Below are 25,557 nucleotides of genomic sequence, written 5' to 3' on the forward strand. Positions count from 1 at the left end.
CGAGTGCTAATGCAGAGAGTGAACACAGTTGACCTTACCGGCCATCTCTATTGATTTCGAATTTCTTTGCCAGCATCTCACACTCGTATTCATTCAAATTCATACACAGCTCAGTCAAGATATCTTTAAACTCTTCCTTGCTCACAAAGCCAGTGCAGTAAGGGTCAAGCTCCTGAAATTCTTTTCTAAGATCGTCCCACAAGTAGTCCACCTGCAAGTTCAAAAGTTAAATCAGCAATGTCAACTTGGTTAAATGTTACCTTACATAGAGGGTATTTTTTATTATTCATTCATGGGATGTGGGTGTTGCTGGCTAGGCCAGCATTTATTGCCCATCCCAAATTGCCATTGGGAAGGTGGTGGTGAGCTGCCTTCTTGAACTGCTGCAGTTTTGCAAATTTAAACTTTGGATGCACACATGGTAGAAGCAAACTAAGCACATACGAAAGCGTAATTCGTAAGTTATAATATAATACAGCTGAAGGTCCAAGGCTTCAATATAACTGCCATCTTTTGTGGCATATCTTTCAGAGTTCCTGCCAATTCACCTTTTCTCCTACCTGTGTCATTTTCCATCACTTTCAACATCATTAACAACAATACCAACATTAAAAACCCTTGATGAATTAAGTTTCCATTTGTCGTTTATAGTTTATTTCAACCTTGGAGCACATTCAAAGTTAGTAAAGTTTAAAGATGCACAAGGGCTTTATAAACACCATATTTATCTGGATATTAAAAAGCGAGGAACATGCAGTTGGAATGAAAGCTGAGATCCTCACTTTGGCACGAACACTGTCCACCAGGATGTCAGATGCACAGTTGAGGTTCTTCGAGCGCATTCGAAAATCGCAGTCTCCCTTTTTCGGAGGGCTGATTTTGGCGTTGGGGAAACAGGCGGATTTAGGAGAGTGGCCAAAATGTCTCACAAACTCCAGGAAATCCAACGTCTTATCCTGGTTGGTGATCAGCGTTTGCCAAAGCCTGCGAATCTCGCCACGAGTTACTTCTGGGCAAATATCAAACCTGGCAGAGAACAGGGAGAAAATAAAAGTCGGTCTGGTCTACCCCTTCGGAAATAAAGCAATAACATTACGTTACATGGAATCGAGTGATCAGCAACGAGTTCTAAAATTCCCTGCAAGACTTTTGAATGTCACCCTATTATCATTAGAGGGATTAATACCTCTGTCTTGCCAGCCCTATTCCCTCCTCATATACACATCAAGTTACCGTTTCAGAAGGCGGTACATAGTTTCATGGTTCAGCCGCCTTGAATTTATTTCATCCAGCTCTTCAAATTCTTTCTCAACCTCTTGATACTGGTTATATAACAGAGTTTTAATAATCTGGAAGAGCTGTGCAGAGGGAAAAAAAACAGAGCCAAGCCTTTGAGTTAAGCAGCATGTTTTCCATTTGTAAAATACCCTCCTGGGGAATGTTCCTGAGTAAACATTAGTCCAGTCCAGTTGTCCAGTCCAGTAGCAGTAAAGAGATACACATAAGGTTTTAATTTTCATAGTTGAGGTTCTATAATCACATGCTGGGCACGTTTTGAACCTGTCAACATCTATCACTTAGCCGTCAGGCAATAACCTATCAACAACTCTGAGACATCATTATGTGCCCTATTCATTGTACTAATGTTTGAACAAGGACATTATTACAAATCAAGTTTAACTAAACACTTTCAATTCACATGTTATTTGCTACTAAAACTGGCGAGAAAGTCTTAATGAAGGTTGATACATAAATAATAGTCGGATACGTTTGGGCAGAATCTTAGTGCCTTAGTTTTAAAATAAAACTGTGACTATTTCTGAGTCGCAACGGTTTCTGATGGCTATCTGTCTGTGTGATTCTGTGGAACTGGCCAATTAATAGGCTGCCTCTGGGACCCCTTTCCAATTAAGGATGGCAGGTGGGCTGCGCAAGTGGGATTGCCAATGGCAGCACTCGAGGCTCTGGGAGGCTGCCTACCCTACCAGGGGAGCTGGATGCTGCTGCGGTAGGTGGGTGACTGTGAGGGCACCTCAAGATGAAGGTGCTTTCTGAAAGCTATTGAAGTTTTAAAAATCAAGTGTGGCCACAGCTACCAGACTATCATTATGGAGAATGAGCCCTTCCAAAGGATGGCTCTGGGATGGGGGGGAATTAAAAGGGGTCTTCTAGGCCCTCTGGCCTGCTGCCGAGGCCACCTCCAGTCATCTACTGGGCTTTGGCCTCACCTGGGGACCAGTCCGACACCCAGATCCTGCAGCATCACCAGACTGACTCATGTAAGCACTTAATTTCCGATAACTGGCCACCTGCTGCTGCTGGGCAGGTAGCCGGTGACTCCACCTCTGTTAAGATCGCTTGGAGGTGGCATTGTGTTGTGTAGATGACCCAGTGGCACTTTTCTAAAACTACCTCCCCAACCCCACCAGCCTCCAAAGCTGCCTATGTGCAGCTGGGATGATTCCATCCTTTGGTCTTATGTTCTGTATGAGATAATATAAAAACAGCACCTGCTCCGGGGTTCTACCATATCTCCTGTCTTCGTCCAGCTGGTTGGAGGACTGTTTCTCGTGAAGTCCTTTATGCCTTGATATCGTCTCATCAAAAAGGCTAGAAACTCCTTTCCTGTTGAAAGTGGATGCATTAATTATTGTTCCTCAACTGCAACAAAACATGACAGAGTAGAGCCTTCTGCTGTCTCCTCCCAATGATACCCAGGGACTTGGATGGGGAACTTCCTTATCCATACATTTAAAATGTTGTATTACTTACTACAGAAGACGACTGAATTTCCTATGGCACTGAGAACTAAAAATAAGTGGACTCCACAGTCCAAGTGGGGTTAGAGGGATGAGGATAATTGGACCCGAGCTGAGGGAGGACTGCTGTTCTGAGGGTACGAGGCTTACAGAGCAAAGCTAGAGAAGTGTGGAGAGGGAAAGTAGAGAGGGATAGAGGTAAGGTGGAGGAGGTGATATAAAGGAAAAAAAATCAAGCTTAGAGATTATGGGAAAGGAGGAGGGCAGAGAAACTTGGAGATCATAGGTAGAAGGTAGAGCAGAGTTCGAAGTTAAGGTGCAAAGAAAAAGGTACAGTATTGGATGAGGGAAACGTTGGGAAAAGTTAAGGGGAGGTCACATCATTGGGGGGGGAGAGGGAAAAGCCATTGTAGGTGGTTAGAGGAGAGTTGTGGCCAAGCAGGAGCAGGGGAGGCAGCTGAACTGTTTCAAACAACCATAACCATCAGCAAAAGCAGATTGGATCCAGGGAGAAGGAAGGGAGGGGTGAGTTGAGGTGGTGGGGGCAGGCAATCGGAGGGAACAGAAAAGAGAAGAAGGGTAGGGTTAAAGGGGGAGAGGGAGGGAGGAAGGGGAGAGGAGGGGGGAGAGAGGGGGGAGAGAGAGGAAGAGGAAAGCAAAAAAAAATGGGAGGGAGAGGTAGGAGGAGGGAAGGAGGATGGGGAGGAAAATGGAAGGAGCAGGAAGGGAGAAGGGAATGGGGTGTAGGGGGTAAGTAGAAGCAGTGAGGGGAGGGGAAATGGAAGGCGGGGAGGGGAATAGGATTACAATTCTGGTTATATGACTTTCTGCCTCCAACAATACACATACACTCAGACCATTGGTCATCCATTCACGCAGCAGTTTTTTTCACGCCCGTTGGAAATTAAACATTCCCAAACAGTCAAACAGCCTATCTTTCCATCTATGATACATATTTTCAACCCCCACATGATTTTTTTCTCAGGTTGCTCACAGCAGTGTCTGGGAGCTGATCTCTAATTCCTTGAAACTCCAGGGCAATCTAAAAAGGTTGGCAGCCCTTCAGGGGAAGAGCAGGTGGGTGGGGGCAAGGAAAAGTTGAGTGAAGAAAGGGGAAACTGCAGCAAACCCGCAAGTTTATATTAAATGAAAATATGACCTCAAAAATTAAATGGACTGCAAGGAACTGCCAAAGTGTTTTGGAAAGCATCTATCAGTTGGACCACATAATCCATTTCCATGTTGTAATTTTTATGTTGTTTAATTAAATATGTGATAGTAAGAGGACCATTTAATCAGAATGTTGACTCATTAAGGATTTAAATGAGATGAAGCTGATGATTAACTAAAGGTAGTTAAGAGATTAAAATATTACTTCCTGAAATTATTTATTAGAAAAGTTGCCAATCACAAGCAAGCCATTAAAAGAGATAAACTTAATGATTGGATATCACTTTCATGGACTTCCAAAAAAAAGCTCAAGGACTCGAAACCAATATATCCCCATGGATGGAAGCTACATATCCAAAAGTACTAAATGAGACTAAATGAGAGAGCTCTGCACATATATGCTTTTTAATACATTTGTTCACTGGTCTTGGATGACACTCAAGGTCACATTGATTGCCTATTCCTAATTACCTTAGAAGGTGTTGGTGAGCCTTTTCCTTGAACCACTGCAGCCCTTGTGGTTACAGTGCTTCCATGGTGATGGCAGATTTTCACCCAACAATAATGAAGGAATGGTAATACGTGTCAAGCCAGGACAGTACATGGAGGGGAGCTATGTGGTGATGGACCTCCCTTGATGATGCTGTTCTTGCCTTTCCTAGAGCTCATAACCCTCCACAAACATAAGCCGATCCAAAACTCTGCTGCCTCTATCCTAACTTGCACCAAGTCCTGTTTACTCACCATTCCTGTGCTTGCTGACCTGCAATGCCTCAATTTTAAAATTCTTAACCTTGTTTTCAAATCCCTCCATGACTTCACCCTTTCCTATCACTGCAGCCCCCTCCAGCCTTGCATCCCTCTGCGATAACTTCACTCTGCTAATTCTGGACTCTTGTGTGGCACCAATTTTAATAGCTCCACCATTAGCAGCCAAGCCTTCAGCTGGTGAAGCCCTAAGCTCTGGAATTCCTTCTGCAAAGCACTTCACCTCTCTTTCATCCTTTAAGCGCCTCCTTAAAACCTACCAAATTGACCTTTTGCTTTTGGTCATCTGTCCTAATATTCCCTTATGTCGCTCAGTATCAAATTTTGCTTGATAACACTCCTGTGAAGCAACTTGGGATGTTTTACTATGTTAAAGGTGCTATGTAAATGCATGTTGTTACTGTCACAGGGCTGAATGGTATTACTCAAGCAAGGTGATATACACAAGCAGAGCTTTGCTCTCAGGTGTACATTTTAAATGTTTAGAGAACCTGATTTAAAGTCTGCTCTTTCAATATTAAAATAACTTGCTGTAAGCTTACAAAGTATCGCTGGAGGACCAAGGGACCCTGCCCCACTGATCACATTTTAAACCACTTTGCACAGTGCACTGGATTTACATTAAATTTGGCATCAAGCAAAAGTGATATGGAACCTACCTGCCACAAAGTTCCTTAGACCACTGAGGTCAGATTACAGCCTGACTCTGAGTTGTATTTGTCACTTGGCAGCATCACACGAGTATATCCACACCATCAAAAATTATACTTCCTTTAAATAGCATAAACCATTGGTAAAATGCCATCCTGTCACCCGCTGTTACAGAACTAATAGCCATTTATCATTTGCTTTGAATTCCATAAATCTTTTTCACCTCAAAATAGATGTTAGCTGACAGGGAAATTGTTGCATCTGTTACAGATGAGAAGTGGCTAACTATCGTAGCACTAAAAAGCACAGGAGATGACAGAGCAAATTAATTATTAAATGCATTTCATCTTCCATCCTGAAGCAAACTTTTGACCATCACCTATTTTCTAATCATCTATCAAGTTCAGCTTTTCTTAAGTAATTATCATCTGATCCAATAAAATCCTCAGAAGCCTTCCTCAACAAACACTGCACTGTTCTTCCATCATTGTCTGTCACTAAGAAGTCTCCATTGAATTGGAATGGGCAGTACCTACAATACAAACAGTCCCTGATCCATTCATCTCTCAGGTTCAACTAATGACAATGTTGATGCTAAGAGGAAAGTGACCTTAGTAGCCGTGTGCATTAAAAGTAGTCTGGTCCCTAGTAACAGGGGAATTTACTCATTAACATGATGTTGAAAAGGTCTGCACATAAAGGTTATCAGAGAGGCGAGGCATGAGGCGAGGGAAGCCTGGTTGCTGATAGAGTCGCCATATCATGTGTGAAAAGAGTGGCAGTTCAACAGATCCAACACCTGACAAACTTGACACCAGTCAACCCTACAAGTTCCTATGAATAGAAAAAACAAAAGACATCACTAAATGAGTTTTTCTTGCGCTTGGGTGAACGGTGTGGCTGCTTTTGGGAAGCTGTTAGCTGCAAACGTGGAAGCTTTTGTCCACGGCTAATGACAGACACTTTCCATCTATTTGAACAGGAGGATCACTCGGAGTCTCCACGAGAGACACGGTTACAGGGGGCGACCCGGGGTCAGACAGATTTAACCAAGCGAAAACAATGCGAAATTAGCCTGACACTTAGCAAGTAAATGAGGACTTTATCGAAATAATTACCAATGGCAAAATTGCTTCAGAACACCAAATCACAATTGCAAGGGCACAGGGCGGTCAGGATTAAATGATTTGTTCATTGTTAATTTATTAATATATGTATTTGCGATTGGCACCTCGGTCTCCATGCAAAGTGGGTGCAAAGATGCAGGTGTTGGGGGCTGTCAGAAGGGAAAAAGGACGCATTTTAGGGCGGATAAAGCTGGAATTTTGCGTCCATTTGCTCCATTCTCTGCGAACAGACGATCAAGCTTAGACCCTGTGCAAGGAAAGAAACTGGAAATAAAAGAAATGTGTGTGTTGTGTGATAAACCACCGCAGAAATCTGGCAAGAATAGCGTTAGTGGCGTTTTTTTTTGCATTCAGCGAGGAAATTGAGGAGACTATTTGAGATGTGACAAGTTAGCAAATGAATACGAGAAGCAATATGTGAGCAATCCGTTGAAATAAAGTCCTTCTTGGAACAGCAGTGCAGAGCAAAAGCTTTCATTTAGCTTCTAGAGCCACTTTCCATTTTAACAGGCTCACTCTTTCTTATTTAGAATTACCGAAGGCAAACAAAACTGGTGGAGACAATTTGTTTACAGTGTTTTCTGTGGGGCTTGTTTCGAGACTACAACTACATGCGCTGTTTCTAAAATTAGGCTGGCTAGCTAAATACATTGTTCACAAGGCGGGCTATTAGCATTCATTTGAGACCATATCTGTCTACTTCTGCTGCAGGGGTTGGGGGGCTAATTTGACATGAGGTGTGCGATGGTCGGGTTAGAAAATGACCCAAGTGGGGCTATTAGCCCCCGGAGATGCTGCAGTGCGAGAGCCCGAGTGGAAGGTCGGTAGTGAAGAAATAATAAAGGGTGGAAAATTTCAGCCCATGTTGCTGTCTTAAAGATTGCTGACCCAAAGCTGCCAGCCACAGTGGGGACTCCGTGTAAGACACGACCTCAAGGGGGGCGGGAGGGGGGCAAAAGTGGAATAAAACAGCGCAGCGTGATTCAGGGAGGCTAATAGTTACACGTTGAACATTTGTCACACGGAGAAAGTTGAGGGGGGGCGGGGAGAGACAGAGAGATGGAAAAAAGAAAGATATATGTGGAGAGAGAAATTCTTTGGACAGAGCTAAGCCGGCCACCATCCGAGTAGCGATGGGGATGTTGGAGATGGGATGAATGGAGAACATTGGCAGGGATCGGGGTTTGTGGATGAATGTGGAAGTGTAGAATGGATGTTTCTTTTTACTCTGTTTGAGTTGATTGTTGTTTCTGTCTGTTTTTTTTTTCTTGAATCGATTTAGGGGGACAGGGAAGTCAGTGTGGGCGGCTCTGAAGAAGCCCCTCTCTACAGCTGCGGCTCAGAGGATTAAGCAGCTTCATCCACAAGGCAACATCACACAAGTAGCCTTTGAACAAAAGTCATGGATACTATTAATGATATGGTAATCCTGAATCGAGCTACCTCCCAGTAGTGGTTATACTGACATGGGAAGAATATCAAGGTCCTGGAAGCAGCCCGCGACAACACTGTGCTATTGTTTACCCCAAGCCTGACCAGTGCTAACTTTTTTCTAGCATTTCTAACAGTCACTTTTTCCCCTTTTTAATAAAAAAAAAATGGAAAACCAGTGCACTGAATCTAAATCGGTTTGGATTTTCTGTCCGCAGTTCCCACACACGTTTAATATCTACTTAGTGTTCACTGCACCAGCTGTTTACTGGATACTTTTACATATTAAAAATAAGACCACACAAAGGCAAAGTCTAAGGCCTCTGGGAAGATCATTTAACGGTGGAAGAAGGTTTTAGCTTTTATGTATCTCTCATGTTTTATAACAGTCATCACCAATTGAATTTGAATTAAATCCCGCACTCAATAAGAATTGAAAAGCAGAGTGATTGTGAGAAGGTTTCACATGTTGATATTTTTATCATGAATGCTATTTCTGAAGGGCTGCATCTCATGGATAAAACTGTATTTTACATTTTACAGCAATTATTTAAAGTAAATTCAGTTCAAATGCAGTTCATTTGTGAGGGTGAGTGTACTAAAACATTCAGAGCTCATCTAGTTCACTTCCTTGTCAAGAGTTGGTATGCTATTTTAAAGACAAGGGGCATTGGCCTATTTTATTTGAAAGGGCTGTTCTTCAACTACTGCTGACTCATGTTTTTTCTTCCTGATACACCTGTTAGGTTAACAACAATGGGGAATTAGTATTCTTTGACCTGTAATAATATTATCATGTTGATAAGTGTGATTGTATCAGTTTTATTCCTTTCAGACCATCCACACTGAGTAAAGTGAAATAATTTGCCAAGGAACGATGGATATAATTGGTACTCCTTAAAGAAATTCGACTTAACTTTCAAATGAATATAAACAAATATATTCCCACTGCTTTAAAAGTCACAATGTGGAGAAACATAAAGGAATTGGATGCACTATGCACAATATTGTAACAATCAAGACAGAGGTTCATTGATCCCTCAGATTGAAGTTGAACAGATTTCAGATATGTAAAGCTGTCAAAGCAGCATATGAGTTAAATACGTTGTGTCAATTTAAAGCATATTCTGATGCTGGCTTAGAGTTTAAAAGGGTTTCCAAATCTGCCCCCCAAAAAGAACCAGAAATAAAGCCATACCTAGAGTCAAACATGGCCATGAATTGTGGGTACCGGACATTTCCGTCTTCATCAAGGGAGATTCTGTCAATGAGCAGCTCAAACTCTTCATCAGTAATCTCCACACCAAACCTGCAAGGAAAAAAAGAAGAAAACAGCAGTCAAAGAGCAAGTTCACTTTCAGGTCAGCACTACCCACAAAACACTCGGCATATGGCAGCCGTTAACTTTTTGTTACAGAATCTGTCTTCAAGATCAAGAGCACCACATGAATATCAGAGGTTAATCAGGGTTTTGATGGCTCCAGATCTCAAAAAGAAAGAAATTCTACTAGGCAATCCATCCGTAAGTATAGCCCATCTGATGGCTGGAGATCCATACTATACAGCCAAACAAATCAGATGGGTTTGTAGCTTATGAAGTTATTCATTGCAGTTAACCACTCATACTAACTTAAACAAGTGAACTATGAAAAGGCTTCCAAAAGGATTTAGTCAGCATGTTAAAACTTAGGAAAGTGGCAGGAGCTTTTTGAACACCTAAGATATTTATCCCCATTTACATATGGGGATAACTTCATAAGAGTTTTAACTAAATATTCTTACTATAATAGATCTACAGAAGAAAATGGAATATAGCTTCAATATTCTACAATTGTTGAACAAGAATAGAACAGCATAACCCAGAGTACAATGCAATAGCAGTTTAAGAAACCTACATTAAGACGACACAATGCCGCCTGAATATCTTATTGTCCCATCCTCTGGAGATCCACAGGTACAAAAACCAAGCAGTTTCAGCAAAACATGCCATTTTATATTTTTCAATATGTCCTCACAGTCTTTATAAGACACTAGGCACCTCATTATAGACCACGAATGAAACAAACCTAAATCAGGGGAAGCTCCCTCAGTAGTGGATCAAAATTACCACGCATTGGCATCGCTTAAGTATAGACTACCTAAATAGCTAAGAGCATAGTTTTACAAAAGATCTTTTCCCTCCCAAGGTTCCTATGGAATCTTATTCCCAAAGGCATTGAGACCATTTCAATTGGTAATCTCTAGAAAGTGTGCAACAGAGGAACTATAGCTCCAGCCTAGTGTGACTGCTTTTTAAAAGTGCCCATCAGTACTTGAGTCTCCTAAGGACTTTGTAAACTTATTTCTCAATTTTTTTAAACATTCTTGGAAAATGGATGTGCCCGCTTGCACTAAAACTGGGCTGCTGGGACTGTGAGATCTGCCCCAATTTTACTCTTTTAACTTAAATTTTATTCAACCTGTCATCACTAGGAGAGGAAACAATATTAGAGTTTTGGAGAGTGGTGTGAATTCAACAATATGCATTTCACCTTCCATCTTTCATCCTGAAGCAAACTTTCAACTAACAAAAAACAATTAAAATAATAATATTTCAAATAATAAAGTTAAACCTGCCCAGGTTACATACGTTATTGTTAGTTCCACATTGGAGCTATGTATTTCAATTCCATTTTTCCCTTTGAATATTTTAATATTTTTTTCTTCATGTGTTTAATTGCATTTTCTAATGTTGTGATTGAATCTATTATTTTGTTAAAATGATCTTAATGCTTCTAATATTAATTATACATTTTTAGCGCTCTTTTTGATTCATTGACTAGTGGAAATAATCTTTTGTTATTTACCCTCGCAGACTCTTTCATGATCTTAAATTCTATTAGACATTTTCTTAATTTTCTCTGCTTCAGTAAAGACAGACTGAGGTTCTTCCATTTTTTATCCAAACTCACTTCATAGTGAATCAGTGTTGTATTTTTTCCATGGCTCCAATGTTCTTTTTCTAATGGCACGTAGAAAGCTGCACACAGTACTCCAACTATGTCCGAATCAATTTGGTCTATAAATTAATTATCACTTCCTTACCTTTATTCAATCATCTGATATACAAAGTCCAGAATCCCATTTGGCCTTTTCATAACTTGTCCCACTGAAATCTCGCTTAAAGATATGTGTATCTGCAGACCTATATTTCTCCGTTCCATTGAGAATTTTCCCATTTAGGTTTTGTTTCTATTTTCTACTCATTTCCTCAAAGAGTCAGCGGACTTATCCTTGTTGAACTGCATTTCCCATATATCTGTTTACTCCTCTGGTCTCCTGTAACCTTCCTAATAGTTAACCGCACCCCTTAATTTGGCATCATCAGCAAATTCCAATATTATTCTTTTTAACATTTTCCAAATCACATCTATGTAGAACATAAAAACCCACAAAACAGTGGCATGCCAATTGTTACATCCTGGTAGTGAATCAATAGAAGTTCAAACACTGATGCCTGTAAGATTCCATTCAACACTCCCTCCACAGGTAAAGAGAATTTCACTTTGCACCTAGTTGTGCTATGTCTGACCTGGGAATGTCTGATGTTGGCATCGGATTACAGTGGTTTCAGAGTTCAGTAGGAACTCATCTGAAAAGGGGCCCCATACAAAATAATGAGTTAGCTTTTTCTGTCAAAATATTGGTGAGGCAAAAGGCACTCTTCATTATTTAAGAATAAAAGGTACAGCAGCTTCAGGGGAGAAGCAGATCTGTGGTTAAACATCAATATCCAAACATTGCTGTCCCAGCGGTTTTTCAAAAATGGCTTGCTTCATCATTGAAATGCATTGAATAATATGACATTTTTGTATTTGTGTAGTAGATATGAATTAAACTTGCCAGAGAAAGTCTTGTTATTTCCAGCATATGTACCCATTTAACGTGACAATGGTTAATTACTGCCAATCATCTGCTCTGGCACTGAAAATTAACTATTATAAGTATGGTCTCTCATTCCTCCAGGTTTTAATTTTTGTTGGAGATTTCAAAAATGTAAAATTTAAATGAATATATTCTCAACTTTTACTTTCTCTTTTCTAACTCTCTGCTTCCATCTCTTTATTTCTCTTCCTGTACCTGATTTGGCATTGAATTCACCCAATCTAATTTACATTTCCTTCACAGTCCTTCAATCTGATTGGTTAAGGAGATGCACAGTTGCTTGCCCTGTTCATTTTGGTTCCAAACGCTCAGTTTCCCCATCACTGTGCCATTAATAACTTAGAGCACAAAAATACTTTGCAATGATGAGTGCAAAGGAAAGTCTAGCTAATGGCAGATGCAGTTAAATGCTACAGAAAAATCTTGTCCATTAATCTCACTTTGTCTTTCAGGTGCTGATCCAGAGTTCTATTTTATTTCTCATCAAAAGGCTACTGAACATGACAGCCGCAATCCTTTGGGACTGGATAGCTCCGTGTATTTTCAAAAAATTGGTCAAACTCATCAATATTTATGGTTCCAGTGTACAGATGTTAGAGAACTAGTGTGGCCTTGGAACAATGTGTCATGGTTGTCACACAAGAAACTCAAGTTGCAGCAATTTCTAAAATGGTAACTTGCAAAAATATTGTCCCCATAAATCCATGGAAGTGCAATCCCAGCAATTGTGCAAGAATTACACCCGATACTGGCACCCACGTGATCGGCCCCACCCACCAACTTAAACATTCATCCCTTCACCACTGATACACAGTGGCAGCAGTGTGTACCAAATACAAAATACACTGCATCAATTCACCAAGCCTCCTTCCAAACCCGTGACCTCTGCCACCGAGAAAACAAGGGCAGCAGATGCATGGGATACCACCACCTGCAAGTTCCCCTCCAAGCCACACACAATCCTGATTTAGAACTATATCGCTGTTCCTTCGCTGTCGCTGGATCGAAATCCTTGAATTTTCCTAATAGCATTGTGGGTGCACCACACCAGATAGGCAGCAGCAGTTCAAGAAGGTGGTTCACCTTCTCCTTTTCAAGGACAAGGAATGGGCAACAAAGGCTGGCCTTCCAGCGACGAACCCATGAAGGCATAAATAGAAACTGAATGTCACTGTAGAATCTACAGAAGGTAACAGGTTTGAAGGGAGGTCTACAGCATTGGGTTTTTGGCAGAGTGGGAGCACATCTGTCTCATTCCACCCTGCTGAAGCTCTGGAAACGCAGGGTGTTTTGTCCAGGTTGGGGGAAGGGTGGGGGGGGCGGGGGGGGTGGTGTGTGGGCGGGAGCAAAGCTGCCCTCCACCCCTCAAATCTTTCAGGAGCCCTGACTCCACCTCTTGCCTGGATTTCACACACCCGCGGTCCCTAGTGAGCCTGCTTCTGTCCTTCAAGACACAGGAATGCCTCATTATACTTAGTGTACCATCTTCATAACTTCTGATTAAACTCTTTGACAAATTCTTTGAGCCTCTTTGAGATCGAGGAAGCAGCTATTGCCAGTGTTGTTCACCTCTGCTGCAGCCTCAACCCCGAACCATTCATTATCAGTGATCTTGTTTGTGGTGAGCAGAGGATCTTCCCTCAACCAAGGCCGCTGGGAACTCCAGTGTAAGGCTGGAACTTGCCATATCCAGGTGCTGGCAGGGTTTGTGGCTGTTCCACTGCACCTCACTATAACAGAACAATTTTGCAGCCCTACTTCAGAAATACAGTCTTTGTCACATTTGAAAACATTCCTATTGCTAAGTTTGATAATGCCAAATGTTTGGCGGGCTGATCAAACTACTTTGGTGTATACTGTTTCCCTGAAGTTTTATTTTAAATTGTACGATTTGTCAAAGTCCAATGTAAGCTCCTCAGGCATCTTCTATACAATCGGCAGTGATAACTTTGAGGCAGTTATTGGTTTAAAAACAAATTCTGACAGTTTGATACAGTATTGTTTTCAAACACTGTGACTTACTGATATTCTATTTGTTAAATGGGTATTTTTGTTAACTTTATCCTGTTTGCAGTGAGCTTTAGCCACTTCTGTGTATAATGCCATAAGATTGAGATCAGATTTCAAAGTATTGACCATCAAGCTATCGTCACAAATCTGCGAATTGAATTTCGGTAACATCATCTGAAAACCTGTCATGTTCCTCATGTACACTGATGGCATGCAGCTCTTCCTGACCATCACCTCTTTTGACCCCTCCACTATCTGTAATTTGTCACACTGCTTGTCCAACATCCTTTCTTTTATTCATTCATGAGATGTGGGTGTCGCTAGCTAGGCCAGCATTTTATTGTCTAGCCTTAATTGCCCTTGAGAAGGTGGCAGTGAGCTGCCTTCTTGAACCGCTACAGTCCATGCGGTGTAGGTACACCCACAGTGCTGTTAGGAAGGGAGTTCCAGGATTTTGGTGCGGCAAAAGTGAAGGAACGTACGGTGACCAATGGTGGAGCAATTCAAAGTGGGAATGCACAAGGGACCAGAATTAGAGGAGAGACAAGAATTAGAAGAATGCAGCTATCTCAGAGTTTTGGGGCTGGAGAAGATTACAGGGATAGGGAAGGGTGAGGCCATAGAGGAGGAATGAGAATTTTAAAATCTGGTCGTTGCTTTACTAGGAGCCAAAGTCAGTCAGTAGGCAAATGGATGAACAGGGCTTGGTGCAAGTTAGAATACTGGCAGCAGAGTTTTGGATGAGCTCAAGTTAATGCAGGGTGGAAGATGGGCCAGGAGAGCAATGGAATAGTCAAGTCTAAAGGTAACAAAGGTATGGATGAGTGTTTCAGCAGCGGATGAGCTGAGGCAGTGGATCTAACTGCTCAACCAATACAGGATTCAGGGGGAAAACTCTCCACTGGCTGGAGTCACATCTAACACAAAGGAAGATGGTTGTGGCTGTTGGAGGTCAATTGTCTCAATTCCAGGACATCACTGCAGGAGTTCCTCAGGGTAGTGTCCTTGGCCCAACCATCTTCAGCTACCTCATGAATGACCTTCCTTCCATCATAGGTCAGAGGTGGGGATGTTCACTGATGATTGCACAATATTCAGCACCATTTGCGACTCCTCAGATACTGAAGCAGCCCATGTCCAAATGCAGCAACACCTGAACAATATCCAGGCTTGGGCTGTCAAGTGGCAAGTAACATTCACGTCACACAAGTGCCAGGCAAAGACCATCTCCAACAAGGGAGGATGTAACTATTGTCCCTTAACATGCAATGGCATTACCATCACTGAATCTCCCACTATCAAAATCCTGGAGGTTACCATTGACCATAAAGTGAACTGGACTAACCATATAAATACTGTGGCTACAAGAGCATGTCAGAAGCTAAGAATCACTGGGTCAAAATCCTGGAATTCCTTCCCTAACAGCACTGTGGGCATACCTACCACCACATGGACCGCAGCGGTTCAAGAAGGCAGCTCACCACCACCTTCTCAAGGGCAACTAGGGATGGGCAATAAATGCTGGCCCAGCCAGCAAAGCCCACATCCCATGAATGATTTTTTTAAAAGTCCTGTGGCGAGTAACTCACCTCCTGACTTCCCAAAGCCAATTCATTATCTACAAGGCACAAGTCAGGAGTGTGATGGAGTACTCTCCACTTGCCTGGATGAGTGCATCTTCAACAACACTCAAGAAGCTTGACACCATCCAGGGCAAAGTAACCCGCTTGATTGGCACCACATCCACAAACATTCACTCCCTCCACCACCGATGCACAGTGGCAGCAGGTGCACCATCTACAAAACATACGAACATATGAATTAGGAGCAGGAGTAGGCCATTCGGCTCCTCAAGCCTGCTCTGACATTCAATAAGATCATGGCTGATCTGAATGTAACTTCAACCCCACATTCCTGCTTACGCTCGATAACCTTTCACCCCCTTGTTAGTCAAGAATCTATCTAGCCATGCCTTAAAAATATTGAAAGACTCTGCTTCCACCGCCTTTTGAGGAATAGAGTTCTAAAGACTCACAACCCTCTGAGAGAAAAAATTTCTCCACATCTCTGTCTTAAATGAGCAACCCCTTATTTTTAAACAGTGACCTCTAGTTCTAGATTCTCCCACAAGAGAAAACATCCACTTCACATCCACCATGTCAAGATCCCTCAGAATCTTAAAGGTTTCAATTAAGTCGCCTCTTACTCTTCTAAATTCCAGTGAATAAAAGCCTAAGCTGTCCAACCTTTTCTCATTCCTGGTCTAGTAAACCTTCTCTGAACTGCTTCTAATACATTTACATCTCTTTAAATAAGGAGATCAGTACTGTACACAATACTCCAGATATGGTCTCACCAATGCCCTGCACAACTGAAACATAACCTCCCCACTTCTTTAATCAATTTCCTTCACAATAAATGATAACATTCTATTAGCTTTCCTAATTACCTGCTGTACTTGCATACTACCCTTTTGTAATTCATGCACTAGGACACCCAGATCCCTCTGAATCTCAGAGCTCCTCAGTCTCTCACCATTTATGTAATAAGCCTCTTTTTCACTCTTCCTGCCAGAGTGAACAATTTCACATTTGCCCACATTATACTCCATTTGTCAGATCTTTGCCCACTCACTTAACCTATCTATATCACTTTGTAGCCTCCCTACATCCTCTTCACAAATTACTTTCCTACCTATCTTTGTGTCATCAGTAAATTTAGAAACCATTTCTTCGGTCCCTTCATCCAAGTCTTTCATATAAATTGCAAAAAGTTGATGCCTCAGCACTGATCCCTGTGGCACACCACTCGTCACATCCTGCCAACCAGAAAAAGACACATTTAAGCCAACTCTCTGCTTCCTGTTAGCTAGCCAATCTTCTATCCATGCCAATATGTTACCCCTGCAGCATGAGCTTTTATTTTCTGCAATAACCTTTGATGTGGCACTTTATCAAATGCCTTTGGGAAATTTAAGTACAATACATCCTCTTTATCCACAGGAGCTCCTTCAAAGAGCTCCAATAAAATGGTTAAACATGATTTTTCTTTTACAAAGCCATGTTGACTCTGCCTGATTGCCTTGAATTTTTCTAAATGCCCTGCTATAACATCTTTAATAATAGCTTCTAACATTTTCCCTATGACAGATGTTAGGCTAACTGGCCTATAGTTTCCTGCTTTCTGTCTCCCTTTTTGAATAAAGGAGTTATTTTTGCTAATTTCCAATCTAATGGAATGTTCCCCAAATCTAGAGAATTTTGGAAAATCAAAAGAAATCAAAATTAAAAATTTAAAAATTACAAGATGCACTGCAGGAACTCACCAAGACTCCTTAGACAGCACCTTCCAAACCCACAACCGCTACCATCTGGAAGGACAAGACCAGACACCACCACTTGGAAATTTTCCTCTCAAGCCCCAAGCCCTGGAATCCCTTCCCTACAACCCTTTGTTTCTCTACCTCACTTTTCTCCTTTAAGACACTACTTAAAACCTCCCTCTTTGACCAATCCTTTGGTCATCCGACCTAATATCTCCTTTTTTGGCTCGGTGTCATACTTGTTTTATAACGATCCTGTGAATGCCTTGCAACCTTTCACTATGTTAAAGGCACTATTTAAATATAAGTTGTTGTATATCTAAATTTAATTTGCATATAACTCTCTGCACAATAAAAGTGCAGTAAACTGACATCGCACTTTATAAATCCAACTGACTTTCTTTATAGTTATTTTTCATATGTATTCAGCACCTTTAATTGATACTCTACACTGAGTCAACATGTTTAGGATGTTGTAATGGAGCTACTGCACCTTTATAGTGTACTGCAGTTTGCACCACTTGCTTTATAGTCTCCTTGCACGATTATCAGAATAAAGAGAAACAAGTGTTTCATTTAACAGGATCTAATTTTTAGGTATGTCTCCTCGTGCTAGAGCTCCCAGAGAGTAGGAATAGTTTTATTTCTCTCTATTTACCCTATCTGTCCCCCTTAATATCTTGAAAACTTAGATCATATCCCCCCAACCCCACTTAATGTTATAAATTCCAGGGAATACTATCCTAGGTTGCTTAACCTCTCTTTGTAGCTTAATGAGTGACGATTAGGGGGCTATTTTACCCATTTGCACGATTTGTCACCTCATGCTGTGGCAGTCATTTCTAAGAATACACAGAAAATTGACAGGCAATGGAGATGTGGAGGCTAAATCTTTCACGTTGTTGTATAATAGTTGCAATGCATGTGTGTAATATAGTATAATTGTAAATATTTTAATTACAATCATTAGAAAAATATAGGACATCTATGTATTAATAAATTCGGCATGTCCTGCCACTGCCCAATATTCTTTACAGAGATTTCAGTGCTAATTGTTGCCACACCGAATTGCTTTTGTAGCTGCCTGTAGATGTATAGTTCTAATAGAAATTCTCATTCACAGCACTCTGCAATTTGGCACTTTTTTCAGTCGCAACTCTGTATATGTCTCTGTACAGTTCCCTATTGAAAAGTCAGCCTAAAATATCTGGTTGTAGTTAGCTCATTAGCCCTGTTTTCTCAAATTCTTCTCTATCAGACATGTTGCTATCAGGTGGGTTTTCAGCCTCACAAAAGTATTAACAATTTAAAAATTATATTGTGGTTCTGGAGTGCTTTAACATGCCCCTAACAAACATCCCCTGGTCAGAAACTGGATCTGAACAGACAATGGTGATTCTAATGTGCCAACTACCCAGCTAACTGGGCCGATGGGACTTCTCATCCTCAACTGTGGTTACAAGCACACTGTGTTCATCTAAAGTTCAGCGATTTTTCACCCTGGACATAAAGCAGACCTCCTATTGTCAGCCTATTCTGCCCTTGTGTCAAGTCTTCTAATACACACAAGCCTTATTTCAAGTAACTAAAATGTTCCGCCACATGTAATCTGCTACCTCAAATCCAGTTTTTAAACTAAGCCACATAAACTGAAGCATTCCAAATAGCAAGAGGCCCATGCAATGCCTCCCCCTCCCTGCTGAGATAACTGCCTATTCAGTACCACACATGCAACCCATGCCCTTCTCCCAACCCCACCCCTTCTCCTCTCAGGGTGACTTCAAAATCTGGCTGAAAACTACCCAACTCTCCAGGCTGACCCCTGGACCTCTGCTTATCTTCCTTTGGTGATAGTTTGAAATCTTCTTCTTTATGCTCACTATCATCTGACTGCCAGTAAAATGCCCATTTTTGATTGGCCTGTGCAGCTGCAGAAGGCTTCTGCAAGTTCTCAACAAGCATGTCAATGTTTAGGTGCGGCCTTGATGGGCTGAATGGCGCCCTTGTGTGCTGTACTGTTCTTTGATTCTAAGATTGGAATTTTAACAGGGCAGGTTTGGAAATGGGGGCATCTGGAAAGTAGTGGAGGAAGACGTTGTGCTGGTTCCCTGATGTGTTTCTGCCTCTTCCCGCTTTTCCTACGGGCTGCTTCTGAGTTGTGACAACCTGCCTGGCAGTGAGAGGAAGTCAATTAAGCTTGTTAAATAGACAATTAACAGCAATTTCCCAATGGCAATGCAATTTTGACAGTGTCACAGCGCACCGTGTTGTGTCAGAGCCTTGGCTACTCAGAGGACACAGCTGCACAGCGGGAGATCGGAATGGCATGAAATTAGGGTGCCATCTGGCCATTTAGTGGTGCAAACAGCGAGCCTGACGGCATCCATAGGCAGAGGCTTGCCATTGCAAGGGCAGCTCCTGAGGAGGCTGCTCTCACGGGCAGTGCTCAGGGTGCTGAGATGCCTGCCGGTTCCATCTGTCATTTTTTTGAAGCCCTCAGCTGAGGCTTTCTTCTTGGCAGTAGACTAACCCTGCCGCCGATTGGCCCTTCCTCCTCCTCCTCCTCAACCTGCCCGCTCTCCCTAATTGGATGGCGAATCTGGTAACCTGCTAACCAGCCTCCTTCCGGAAGGTTGACCCAAAAGGCGGCTGCTCTGATGGCCAGTTGTGGGCCTGAAAATAGTCCCGATGGCCTAAAATATCCTATATCTGTAACATTCAGCTCTCTAATTCTTGGAACCTCCAGCCCTCAGCATGACCAAAGTACCAAAAAATGGACACGCAAAATACAATTGAAAAGAAGTATTGGGAGTTCAAATTTAAGAAAAGTGCAAGGAACATCGTCAACTCCTTCTCTGAAGCATATGAGAAAATGGACCTTTCATTTAAGAAAACTAAGGTCCTCTTCCAGCCAGCCCCTCAGAAAAGCATTTCCCCCATCAATTAAGATCAGTCACGAGATCCTGGAAAATGTGGACCATTTTCTGAGGACTTCACCTAAAAAGGTTGTGCTACTCCATCTTACTGAAAACCTGATAGGAATTACCAGGAGAAAGGGAGTGCCTGGTCATTGAGCATCTTGCTTAGGAGATCCCCTTGGTGTGCAGGATGAGTGGAAGGAGAAGATGAGGCCAGGCAGAACAGCACCAACTGCTGCAGGAGAGGGGATCAGGAGGGTGAGCTCTTGGGAGCCTCCCCTAGGTGAAGGCAGACATAGACAATGAAATTCATCATTGCCTCCAATATCCAAGCTCAGCCTCCGGCCGACCGAGGAAAAGATTATTTGAGGCCCAGTATCTCAAACCCGAGACTAAGGTCATGGTTACTGGGCAGCAGTGATCCCCATGCTCCTATATCCTTTGGAGACTTCAGACGAGCTACAACAGGCACCTCAAAGCACTGGAGAAGTACCACCAGAGGTGTCATCGCAAGATCCTCCAAATCCAGTGGCAAGAAAGGTGGTCCAACATCCTCTCCCAGTCAAATTGCCCAGCATTGGGTTGCTAATCACTCAGAACCAGCTCCGCTGGGCAGGACATGTGGTTCGTGTGACTGACACCAGAGTTCCAAAAAAACTGTTCTACTTGGAACTTGGCTGCGGCAGGAGACTCCCAGAAGGACAGCGGAAACATTTTAGGGATGTCCTCAAAGCATTCCTGAAGAGGCCAAACATCCCTGCCAACTCTGGCTTTTCACAGGCCAAAATAGAGACAGTTCATGCGGGATGGCACGGAACACATCAAGCGGCTTCGTCAGGAACATGCAGAGGCAAAGTCGAGGCATCGGAGGGGGCGCAGAAACCTCCAACCCAAACATCCAACCCTTCAAGCACCACTGGCCCCGCAAAAAGACCAGTGTCTTTTCACAACCCATCAAAATGGAGTGGAAGGAGCTTAGTGAGGAGGTGCACAGGTGCTTAGACACGGCACTGGAGATCCTGGCGGAGGAAGCCCAGAGGGGGAGGGATGTCCACGACCCACAGGGAGAAATGAGTCAATCTCACTCTCCCATTCCTCTCTCCTGCAGCAGTTGGTGCTGTTCTGCCTGGCCTCATCTTCTCCTTCCACTCCTCCTGCAGATCAAGGAGGGCTCCTAAGCAAGATGCCAATGACCAGGCACTCACTTTCTCCTGGTGAATCCTATCCGGCTTTCAGTAAGATAGGCTGGAATTTTCCAGCCCCTCACGCTAGCAGGATCTTCCGGTCCTGCCGATGTGAATGGAGATTTCAATGGCTCGCTGGCCCTGCCATGGGGGAACCCCCCGGGGGAGGGGGAGATGTGGGGGGCAGTGGAGAAGAGTGGGCTGGAAAATTCCAGCCATACAGTAGCACAGCACTCACTCTTTTTAGGTGAAGTTCTAAGGAAATTTCCAGAAAAAGTGCTGATAAAGCACTGGTGAAGTCTGGAGAAGTGTCCCAGAAAGTCTTCCAATGTTTTTTCAGGAGACCCCTCTAAACCTCCAGCAGTAAGTGAAAATTCAAGATGGTAAACTTTTAAATAACGCTCCAAATCCTCTGCAATGACATTTTTACTTCTAATCAGCTGTCACAGTAAGGAAAGGGCATTAGATCAAGCGCTAAGCACCAAAATCTCACGCAGCCTCTTCAATGAGCAGACAACCTAAGCATTGGTCAGTCCCTTAATGATCCTCCAAGCAGCTGTTTCTAGTGCAAGCTTCAACTCCTTTACCGAGGTGGCATCCTGAGGTAAACACAGGCTGAACCAAAGTTTCAGCTTAAGGCTCCATCTTGACCACCTCACAAGCTCTTCAGGACCTAAAGTATCTGGAAAAAAAATCACTCTCAATACACTTTCCCACGGCAATAAAAGTTCTACCTATAATGTACTAATTGCCCTGTGTTTTTGTCTTAAAAATAAGAATTTTGTAATGAATATCACTAAAAGATCACTCATTTTTTTAAGGTAGCTAAACTTTTGTGGCCTGCTGTGCTCCGGGGTCCTACAACAAAGGCCTACGCTACAATTACCCTTAATTATCACTCATATTCCTGCTGTTGCAGGAAAATCATGTTGCAGAAGCAAAAGGGTGCCCCCACAGTAGAAAGCAAAAATCACAGCACTAGTTGCAACTGCGGTTTCTTTCCTTAAGGTTAATGATGTTGGCCTGGATTTTCATGGAAAGGGTGTCTGTCTTAACCAAATTAGCTCCAGAAGCCTGCTCTGAACCCAGCGTACTCCATTTTCACTGGGTGGGTGGGGCATGGGGGGAGGGAGGTGGTGGGGGGGGCGGGGGGTGTGGTGTGGTGGCGGGGTGGGTGGGTGCAGTGAAGGGCAATGGGGGGAAGGGTTGTGGTTTGCACATTTATGGTTCAAGGAGACAGCTGCACATTGAAAACTGCAGCTGCCTTCAAACAGATCCAATTGTCATTAGTGGGATGTCCAAAGAAATGACTTGTGGGCTTTATAAAGCTGCCAGAGGTTTTCGGAGAGGTAGGATACCCTCTTGGATAGGTTGTGGGACCTCTTTTGGAAAGGTCCAGGTATCCCTTTGGGTGAGCTAAGGTGCTCTTTTGGAAAGATAAGGTGCCCTTTTGGATTTGTAAGAGTAGACATGAATGTGCATAAAAAGTGGATAAGCTCTTTGGAGCTGTCAAGCTTTCCAGGCATTTAAATCTGCAGTTTAAAAAAATCAGTTCTTCAGACTTCACTCTGGCATTAGCCTCAGGGTTATCATTATAGGGCTAGTGCTGCATGGCTGATTCCACAACCTATCATTATCACAGTGTGGTGCCTGCCAATTCACAGTTGGATTGACAGCTCCAAATGGTTATAAAGTCTTTGATGTGGGACTTATGAATACAAATGTGTATTTTCTTAAGGGATTAAGTACTTGAATGAAATGTTTGCTTTTATAAGGGATTAAGTAGTTGCAGGAGTTTAAATGTATTGAATGGGATTTTTATGAATGAGTGTTTTCTTTAAAAGGTCTGCAATAGACACTTAGAGCTTTATTTTAATTCAGCTCAGCATGGGTCCTGAAGTCTGCTCATGGTGGACAGTGGCTGAGTTGGCATGTAGGGTGTAAGGGCAAAGGGTAGTGGGTGGGAGGTATGGGTTGACACTAAGCTGGCATAGGGGGTATAAAGGGCCATGGGGGTGGGCAGAGGGGCAGAGGTTAGCATGGAGGGTATGAGGGTCCATGGGGAGTTAGACCATAAGACCATAAGACATAGGAGCAGAAATTAGGCCATTCGAGTCTGCTCCACCATTCAATCATGGCTGATAAGTTTCTCAACCCTATTCTCCTGCCTTCTCCCTGTAACCTTTGATCCCCTTACCAATCAAGAACCTATCTATCTCGGGTGGGATGTTGGCATGGATGGGGCATGGGGAGTGTGTGGAGGAGGTGAGAGGGTCCTGGAATGCCGAAGCAAACCTTTCACAGCCCATTTCTGCACCCAGCAACCCCTCTAGCTGCCTCCAAACTCTTTCTGGATGGAGCGGGCTCGACTCCTGTTAACACCTGTCACCCCCCCCAAACCCCCACCCCGGAATGAAAATTAGAACATCCGGGGGATTTTCTCCCAAGTCGGGTTTACAGAGTTGAGAATTTCCCGACTCTGTGTTCCCGACTCAAGAGCCAAAAGTCCGGTCCATAGTGGCAAGAAGAGCAGAGAAGGATAAGGTTGCATGCTTACTTATAACCAGGGTTGGTGTATAATGTAGGATGTCAACAGAAGGAATATGGATAAAAAGAAATACACCACAAAATAAATGCAGCTATTTAATAAATCCTGTTTTTTTTTTAAAGAGTTTAGCAATCACAAAGTTAAGGTAGAAGTTTACAGCACAGGTTACTTTGAAGATACAGCAATGAGTGCATGTTCACCTCTGAACCACAGGGTTCTGGGTTCAAGATCCCTCCAGAGCTTGAGCACAAAAACCAAGGCTGACAGTCCGTGCAGTACTGAGGGAGTGCTACACTGCCAGAGGTGCTATCTTTCAGGTGACACCTTCTCAAGGGCAACTAGGGATGGGCAATAAATGCTGGTCCAGCCAGCGAAGCCCACATCCCATGAATGAATTAAAAAAAAACTGAGGCCCTGTTTGACCTCAGTTGGATGTCAAAGATCTGATGGCATGATTTTGAAGAAGAGCATCAAAGTTATCCTCATTATCCTGGACAGTACTTCTCCCCCAATCAACAGTCACTAAAAACATATTATCTGGTCATTATTATCTTGTTGTTTCTGGGAGTTTGCTGTGCACAAATTGGTTGCCACGTTTCCTACATTACAGGTGCCTACACTTCAAAAGTACATCACTGGCTGTAAAACACTTTGAGACGTCCGGTGATCAAGAAAAGTGCTATATAACTGCAAGCCTTTCTTTTCTTTGTGTTCTCATTAAGTCATTAACCCTTCGATGTGAAAATGAGCAATTCAGGAATGGGCTCATCTGCAGCTCTGAGCAGACGCTGCAAAAGAATGCACTGAGCTGAGATTAGCCATGAGCGTCCTCAGCCGCTTTCAGAAACTGATCCTTAAAGAGAAAAACACTCATTCCGAGAACCACCCACACAGAAAGCGCTAACCTGCCACCTAGTGGAAGTCTTGAGATGACAAAGTAAATTATTAGTTGGATTGCTGAGCGTGAAACATTTATGCTGCATGATATTATTTGGCAGCAGTATGGAGGGTTAGATAATGTAATTGAGTGTCACTGCTTTCTTTTTGGAGTAATTAAAGAAGTATTTTCCCTCAATATTTATACGGTGCTTTTAACATAGAAAAAACATCCCAGGGCGCTTCAGAGAGTTGTAATAAAAAAAAAGGCTCTGAACAAAAGAAGGGGCAAATAAAAACTTGGTCAAAGAGGTGGGTTTTAAGGTGTATCTTAAAGGAGGAGCTTGAGATAGAGGGATTTAGAGAGGGAATTCCAGAAAGTGGAGCCTAGATAATGAAGGCCCAGCTACCAATAGCAGAGTGAAGGGTGTGGCAGCAGGAGGAGAGCTGGGCTGGGTGGGTGTGGAACTGGAGATAAGGAGGAGGGAGGCCACGAAGGAATTATTAGTTGACTCACTCTCCTACAGTGAAAAATATATCTAACATCATAGTGCTGCACTTCACTGATATTACAGAGCAGCAATGTGTGCAATTAGTTTTCATAATGTTACTGAGTGATTAAAAAATAACTTGAATTTATATATTAGCTTTAATGTAAAAGAACCCTGAACAATGATGTTAGAGAATGGAGTGCATGCTTATTATTGTGTCCCAAAGAGAATGGACAGAATCTTACAGACGTAGTTTTTGATGGAGCGTGGGCCCACATCCAGGCTGGTGACCTGACCCTGCGAGTAGTGGGTCTTCCAGGTGAATTTTGCGGGGGAGCCAGCTAATTAAGAAGGTGCCCCTGGGATTGGCATCCAACT

At 42.8% G+C, this 25,557-nt stretch overlaps 1 protein-coding gene across 2 annotated transcripts in view; it reads right to left on the reverse strand.

The window, feature by feature from the left end:
- Positions 1 to 25,557, reverse strand: part of LOC144693001 (EF-hand calcium-binding domain-containing protein 6) — a 119,932-nt gene that overhangs the window by 6,681 nt on the left and 87,694 nt on the right. For both annotated transcript variants that reach the window (XM_078562255.1, XM_078562245.1), the window contains 5 exons: positions 9,105 to 9,215; positions 2,511 to 2,625; positions 1,234 to 1,358; positions 783 to 1,026; positions 39 to 211 (listed from right to left, as the gene is read on the reverse strand). In XM_078562255.1, the coding sequence (XP_078418381.1) occupies positions 39 to 211; positions 783 to 1,026; positions 1,234 to 1,358; positions 2,511 to 2,625; positions 9,105 to 9,215 (768 nt within the window). The remainder of the gene's footprint in view (positions 1 to 38; positions 212 to 782; positions 1,027 to 1,233; positions 1,359 to 2,510; positions 2,626 to 9,104; positions 9,216 to 25,557) is intronic.

This window comes from Cetorhinus maximus, chromosome 2 (assembly GCF_964194155.1).
Source record: "Cetorhinus maximus chromosome 2, sCetMax3.hap1.1, whole genome shotgun sequence".
Taxonomy (NCBI): domain Eukaryota; kingdom Metazoa; phylum Chordata; class Chondrichthyes; order Lamniformes; family Cetorhinidae; genus Cetorhinus; species Cetorhinus maximus.